This window comes from Chinchilla lanigera, unplaced genomic scaffold, assembly GCF_000276665.1.
Source record: "Chinchilla lanigera isolate Chin_1 unplaced genomic scaffold, ChiLan1.0 scaffold00009, whole genome shotgun sequence".
NCBI lineage: Eukaryota > Metazoa > Chordata > Mammalia > Rodentia > Chinchillidae > Chinchilla > Chinchilla lanigera.
Window position 1 is genome coordinate 3,188,755 of NW_004955410.1, and position 8,110 is coordinate 3,196,864.

Genomic DNA, 8,110 nt, shown 5'->3' on the forward strand with positions numbered 1-8,110 from the left:
AGGTATATTTGTCTAGAAAATTATACTATCTTTTTATGTATAAAATATCTTGTGCCTTAATAGAGTTTTGCGGAATTATACTCTTTGAAAATAAACCGTATCTCCACCCTAAAAGTAAAAGGCCTATATACAAAATTTTCCAGCTTATTGAAAGTACAAACCAGAAAGAAAATAAAAAAATATGTGATTATGATGAGGGGCATTTGTTTTAAACAGTATGTATGGTTTCCTGTGTTTGTAAAATGCAAAATACATTCCCATGTCTCTCGAGAAGTATATCTCTGATACTGACATACAGAGCACTTCACACAAGACTCAAATAGTTCCTTTTAAAAATCTTCTTAACTTTTTTTTTGTCTTTTTGAGACAGGGCCTCGCTATGCAGTTCAGGCTGATTTTGAGCTCACTTTGCAGCACACGCTGGTCTCAAACTCGCAACGATCCTCCTGCCTCAGCCTCCCAAGTGCTGCAGTTATAGTCGTGTGCCACCGTGCCCAGCTATTATGAACTGATACACAAAAATATAAAAAATTGTACATATTAATGAGATTTTATGTAAATCTCAATATATGCACACATTGTGTAATACTCAGGTCAGGCTAAGTGAATTTATCTTGTAGTTTCTTCATTTGACAATTTCCTAAAAACTATCACCATGTGTGACAAGTTCTTTGTTGGCAAGTTCAAAACTCATTCTATCTTGTGCCTCTTAGTACCTGTAACCAGCACAATGAATTTTAGAATTATACTTAACTATTTGAATAAATTAATAATTGTATTTTACCATATTTACTATATATAATAATTAAATAACTTTTGTTCAGCATCTGCATTTAAACAATAACTCCTGTGTACATGCATGCATGTATGTATGTACTTATATATTTGTTCTGTGGTATTTTGAGACAGGGTCTCCTTATGTCATTCAGGCTGGTCTTGAACTCCCTATGGAGTTCCAGACTGGCCTCAAACTCAGAATAATCCTGCTTCATACTCCCAAGCACTGGGATTATAGGTATATGCAACCACACCTCACTCCTCTGTATTTTTAGATTGTTTGGCTTTTTGCCAAAAATATATATCTTTTCTCATTCTGTAATTAAGTTTAGATTATTTGACAATGAGATTATGCATTTTATATTTGTTCTTAAACTTTTAGGATAATGTGTCCATATATAGCTTAGTTTTTTTGACAATATTCCCAATACCTCAAAAGTTTTCATTTTTTGTCATATAAATTGCATAGTTTAATGGACTCTCATAAGAAAAAAATTGTTTAAAATAACTTTAACAGCAAAATTTGTCCTGAAAGTTATTTGCTTCTTATCCCAATTACCCCCTTGGACTTAGCATCTGTAATTAGATATTCTTCCAGTCACCTTTCAGTTTCCATTCTGTTCTTCTTTGCCTTTGTCTACTCTTTGCACAGTTATTTTAACGTGTTTTAAATTTGTATGTGCAGTATTTGTTGTGCAACATTGTTTTTCAGGGAAAGGGCACAAGATCTATCGGAAAACAACCAAGTTTTACCAAGCTGATCAACAAAAACCTTAATAAACACCAAGTATTTCCCACACTTTTCTAATCACCTCTATTTATGGCTTCCAACTGCATCACCTTTAACTTTGATAAACTTCTCTTTACATTACTCTATCTTCTCTAAGCAAATTCTATCTTGTTTTGGTTCTCTGTTTTTAGAGTCCTGAATGCTATTATTTTATGTTTCTTTGAATTAATTATAATTAATCATACAGTCTTTATGGTCCTGAAATTCAGTTCCTTTTAAGTTTATATATATATATAACAACTTAAAAGGAACTGAATTTCAGAATTCATATATATATATATAGGCACTGTATATATGTCTATAGGCACTGGGAATCAAACTCAGGACCTAGTGCTTGCCAGGCAGGTGCTGTGCCGCTGAGCTATGTTCCTGCCCCCTAAAGTTATAAATTGATGAGACATCATTTCAGATTCTCACATGTATTTGAGTATGTTCTGTTTGTGATACTAATCAGTCTACCCAGAGTGCATGTACACCTGTAAACTGAAATCTGTGAGTTTTCGTTGGTGCTCCAGTTTGGGTCTCTGATGCACAGTGTGCCCAGCAGAAAGCTGTAAGGCAAGGAGACCCCTCGGTTATGTAAGTGACATGAGCAGCTGTGAGTATTGTGAACAACAGAAGTGAAAATGCCACACTGTGGGGAAGTATGTGAACGGTGGTGTTTCAGAGTCAGCCAGAGCAGATGAAGGAAAGCTGTAAAATGTGGGGGCGGAAGTTTCTCTGTGGCTCTCCGTGCCCCATCTGGCCTCCCCCCTCGTAGTATGAAACCCGCAGGGCATACTTGTTTCTCTCCCCTGGCCGTGAACACAGCCCCAGCCCCCTAGTGCCCTCGCTGTTCACCCAGGGAAACCGCGCCGGTCTTCCTGGATTCAGCTCTGCCAGTGCAGCCCCAACCCATGGCGTCTTTGGTCCCAGTGACTGAAGCCGTTTAAAGTGAGGCCCACATTTTAAGTTGAATTTTCTACTTCTGAACAAAAAAGATTTCACCACGCTGGGTCTGTGTTTCTTCATGATAGTAACCTAGAGACAATCCGGTCAGACGGGGCTTAACTTTGCTGTAATCACATCCTAAGCTGCTGCAGCCACATCACCTTCTGGCTGCTGTAGGCTTTGGGTTTATGCCTCTGCCCCGGTCACAGTAATCCTCTGTTTGCATGGCATTATGACTTCCTGATCTGACCTACATTTTCTTTGCATGTTTTATCAGTACCAGCAGTTTGAGTACCACTGACAATGCAATAGTACAAACAGCTTAATAACGGCGCACAATTCAAGTGCTGATGAGCCCCACTTAGGAACAATATTTGGAACTGGAAGTCAGTGCTCCTCAAATTATAAATTAGATACTACAGACAGTTATGTGTTTAGTGTACCTGTATGCAAGGAACTAAAGCTGGGTGTTACTTCCTTTCTTTAGGAAATTAAAAATTAACAAATATTGATCAGTTACTATTCTTGTAATACGCTCTTTTGTGTCACAACTAAAGAATATATATATATTGCGTCCTGCACAGCTCTTGAGTTTCCCGAGGTGAGGACAGTGTAGAATGAAGAAAACAAGAGTCAAGATGCAGAAAGCTGAGGTCAGGTGGAGCCCTCTCTCCTGCTGGGAGCAAAGCAACTGCCCAATGACTGCAGCACATTTATTTATGTACTCAAGGGGCTACTATCAATTGAAACCCCTCTGCCTAGCAACTTGCTTGCTTGGCTCACCTTGGGTGCCTTGCATTGCCAGAGCTGGAACAGCTTGTTCACATGGCTTGCTTCAGACACTCCGTGTTCTCAGGGATGGTCTTGCTTTATCCCCACATGTGTGATCGCTCCCTAGCTTCAGCTTAACTTTTGGCAGCAGATATATATATCTGCCAAAAAATGCACACACACTTCAGCAGTTCACTGTATTAATAAATGTCTGGAAACACATGGCCAGTGCTTTGAGCTCCTCTTGTAAATGCAGAGGGCAAAGGTAACTTTTGTTAATCTCAGGATGTCCCCCTGAGTTTAGTGTTCAGTATTTATGCAAGTTTTTCCTTTCCTGTTGTACACATACTTTGGTGGGCTCTGTATATGTTATTATCTACAGATCCTCTACCATGATGCAAAGCCAACCACTGAAGAAAAGGATTCAAGCAGATTTTCAACTTAGTGTCATCTCTTTCCTGTTGTATCTTTGTTAGGCATCGAAGCCTTTGGTGCTCACTCCTTCTACCCCATATATTCAGTGTGACTCAGTCCTTCTTTTTAAATCAAGTCTCTAAATGTTTGAGCTGTTATGAGAGTGCAGAAGCTACCAACCAGAACTTTGAGAAGCAATTGCCATCTGTTTTGAAGGACAAAATATACTCTGTATCTCTAGATATATTCATGCATTCTTTTTCTTGGTGGCATTAGGAACTGAACCCAGGGTCTTCAAAATGAGCTACATCCCCATCATGTTTTTTTTTACTTTGAGACAGGATCTCCCTAAGTCCCTGAGTTGCCCAGACTGGGTTTGAATGTGCAATCCTCCTGTCTCAGCCTCCCAGAGTGCCAAAATTAGAGGCATGTGCAACATGGAATTTTTACAGTGCCTCTTCTATTGCAATCTGTTAGCACAGATCTCTGCATTTATTCTCTGAAGGGATGATTATGAATGACTGAACAAATGGACTTGATTAAAAGATACCTTGTTTTCCAGGTGGTAAAGATGAATTGTAACACATTTGTGGAATTGTACCATGCAGAAATCAAATGTTTCATTGCTTTTGCTTTGTTTCACTATTATTTGCATGGGCAGTAATGTTCTTCATTCCTCTTGGCCAATTCCTGTTTAAAAATGTAGTTCACACTGAACAGTCGGTGAGAAGGCTTTCCCTCCAGCCAGGTGCCAGAATGACCTGAACTCCCCTAGGGATGCTGTGGTGTGGCAGGTCCTGCGTAGGAAAGACCCAGGAGGGATTAGAGTATCTTTGCATTCAACCTGAGTACATGTTCTAATTAGAGTACATCCCGCTCAGCTACCCTTCAGTAAAATACTGGATAGAAACACTGATCCAAGAACTAATCTAGGTTATCATACTAAGTCATCTTACTAAGTCATTTACTCCTTAGACTAATAATGTAAACACAAATGTTAGCCTTCTTTAATATAAGTATTGAGGCCCAGAAATATGAAGCAGATGACTTGCTAAGTTGTTACATCTTGTAAGGGACGGAACTAGGGTGGAAGTTCTCTAGTGTTTGTCCTGCAAGACTGAGATTCCATGCCTGTCACGCTGCCTTTCTGAGAGATGTGTGGCTGAGCCCTTAGCAGGGCTCTACCTCTGAGGATGCTTCTGTGGCCAGGGCTCGAGCTGTCTCATTACCAAGCAGAAAACAGCCAAACAGTTTCCATATTTGGAGACTGAGTGGCCAGGTGGTTAATTCAGTAATTACCTTGCTTCTTCCAGCCAGCCTTATCTCTTGCTCCCTGACTTCCATACATGGCTCCCAAAATATTCATTAATATAAATCACTGGTCATTCTATATATGCAGTCCTGGAGGATAACTAGAAATCCTCATTACCCAGAATGTTCTTTAACATAGAACTTTTCTTTTTTTAAAGTTAGCTGTTGCTATTCTCTCAAATGAAAACTATGAACAGTGAAACAAATTAGACGATTGTGTACAGGTATGAACAATAATAGCAAGAACTGATGCTAGACTCCAGTTTGTTTCATTATTACTCTTAATGTTATAAACATTTTTTGTGGTTCTTCTAAGTATATACTCCAGTTCTACAGGTTTTGAAAATTTAGAACTTTCAAAAATAAAAAGTTCCTACTTTACCCTTGCATTTCTTCATTCTTTCAGTCAACAAATATTTGTGCCCATTTAATGAGTACCTACAATAATTTTAAAGATTAAATTTCAAAATATACTGGCCCACCACAAAACTTCATTTCATTCCCTTTGCTTTCTCTCCTCCATCAGAGTATTTGTTTTGTGTTTCCTCTTGCTGCCCAGATCAGTGTTCGGGTTTGCATTAATCAGTGGATTTTTTCACTTTCTGTCTCGCTTTACTGCATCTTTGATACGTAGTAACTGTACCTATTTATGGGAACTGTGTGATGTCCTGACATGTGTGTATTGTTTAACAGTCAGATCAGGCAATGTAGCATATCCATCTCCTTCAGTAGAATGAGATGCTCTTGTGAAATAGTTCCAGATTATTCAATGCCATAACACTTCTAGGATAATAGAACTAAGTTCCCTTGACCCGTTTCATAGTCATGCTCATGTGGCATAGGACAAAACTTTAAATTTTAAAATTGTTATGCATATCCCAAATGTACTACATGTGTATCAAGGAAAAGCATACAGTGTATAATTGTCAGCCTCCTCATGAACATCATTATTCTCAGAGGACTGAAAATCATTATAGGAAAAAATTAAAAATTATGAGATGAAACATGTTTCTATGTTAGTATTAACATAAAATTATTAAGAAAATTATTGTAAGAGTTCAAGTATTTTATTGCTATTTACTTGTAGTCAATTATAGTCAAAGGTATGGAGTGCATACTTTTGAGTAAATATTTGTTAAAAGATTTGGAATGTGGATTTATCAAAACACATAATTTTCTACAGAAGTAAGACTTCTGAAGGGACTAATTTTTCATTGGTACTACACTATCACACAGTTGTCTCATTTGATCTTTATAAATACTCTGTGATTTAATTGTGCCTGTTATAGAAAATGCAAAAAATGGAGAATAAAAGAGAATAAACAGCATGCAGGAGAGCTTCCCTGCAAATATGCTTCTCTCTCTTTCTACAAATTTCTCTGTGAGGAGCAGTAACCTGTAACCTGTTTCACAGACTCACAGTATTTATTCATTTTCATCAAATGTCCTAGATTTCAGAAATACACATAATACCCCAGAAATCCTTGGCGTGTTTCATATTATGATGTCTGTTAAAGAAACAGCTAGTGGCATGTGAGACAGGAGCAGAAGTATGATGCCAGAGAACAGAAAAAAGCCATGAAGAAAATGAATTTGGAAATGATGAAAAGGCAGTGAAAGCATGATTATGACAAATGTATTTCATTAAAGAATAGCTTCTGTGTCAAAAATCCGTAAGTTCCTGTATTTTCTATTACTTTTGGACCACTGGTATCTGGTGATGAGGGAGAAGGGAGAGAATTCATGTATTGGGGCTGTGAGAAAAAGGAAGGAAAGGCGGAAGACCTGAGATCTGGTTGTAAATATGCTACCAAACACTTGGACAACTCTGAGAACAGTGCTTTATTTTAAGTGCAATGATCAAAATGATATCTGCTTGTTGGTAGTCTAACATTGAATGATTCCTGAGACCTGTGCTTCTCAAAAGGCAATTTCATGACCAATCAAATAAAGAAAAAACTTTATCGACGTATGCTTTATCTCATTCAAAATAATTCTAATAACTTTTTATTGCAGTCCAATCTTTTTGCTTCCTATAAAAGTTGCTAAAACATTGAGAAGAAACTAATATTACTAAGGAACTCTGAAGTTCAAAGAAAATAGCCGAAATAAATAATCATGAAGAATCTTAAAACAGTAAATAGGATGTTCACTCATGTTTGTTTTGTTTTTTTTAAAGAAAAGTTAGAGAATTTGAGAATTACGTTTTAAAACACTGCAGGATTAGAATGGGACTAACAGCCACTCTGGCAGAGAAGTAGGGATGGCCAGAGATGTGAAATACGAAACTTAACGTGGCGAACAAACATCTTCACAAATGTCGCTTAGACCCACTAAGCATTCTTATATACGTTAATTTAGATGGAAAATGATTTTCTAAGTGATCTAGCGTCTGAAATATAAACCTACATGCACAGTGGGCTTGGTACTGATTTCCAAACTCATCTCTAACTCTGTAAGGGTTTATAATAACAACCGACTTACCGAGACAGAAAAAAGTGTTCATCACTTAATTGTTTTTGCAGCCAAAACTTGAAAGCATGCGTAATTTCTGTTGTATTTAGCTGCGATTGCAGGAACATACATGGCATCGTCTGGGTGTGAGTGTCAGCTATCCTGTCTCTCTGATAATAAAACACGCTCTTTGTTTCCTTGATCACAGACGAAAGGATCCCAAACCATGACTCCCTCGGGCTCCCAGAAGAAAGTGAAGCGGACGCTGCCCAACCCGCCCCCCGAGGAGGCGCCTGCGGGCTCCCCGGCCTCCTTCGGCACGGCGGGCCCCACGTCCCGCAGGCGGATCTGCAGGACCAACACCATGGCTCGCGCCAAGATCCTGCAGGACATCGACCGCGAGCTGGACCTCGTGGAGCGGGAGTCGGCGAAGCTCCGCAAGAAGCAGGCCGAGCTGGACGAGGAGGAGAAGGAGATCGACGCCAAGCTGCGCTACCTGGAGCTGGGCATCAACCGCAGGAAGGAGGCCCTGCTGAAGGAGCGCGAGAAGCGCGAGCGCGCCTACCTGCAGGGCGTGGCGGAGGACCGCGACTACATGTCGGACAGCGAGGTCAGCGCCGGCCGGCCGCCGCGCATGGACAGCGCGCACGGCCTGGAGCGGCC

At 39.4% G+C, this 8,110-nt stretch overlaps 1 protein-coding gene across 1 annotated transcript in view; it reads left to right on the forward strand.

Annotated features, from left to right (window-relative positions):
• Positions 1 to 8,110, forward strand: part of Pclo (piccolo presynaptic cytomatrix protein) — a gene marked incomplete at its 5' end in the record, with an annotated part of 335,712 nt that overhangs the window by 190,410 nt on the left and 137,192 nt on the right. The window contains 1 exon segment of the mRNA XM_013510507.1: positions 7,656 to 8,110. Coding sequence (XP_013365961.1) covers positions 7,656 to 8,110 — 455 coding nt within the window.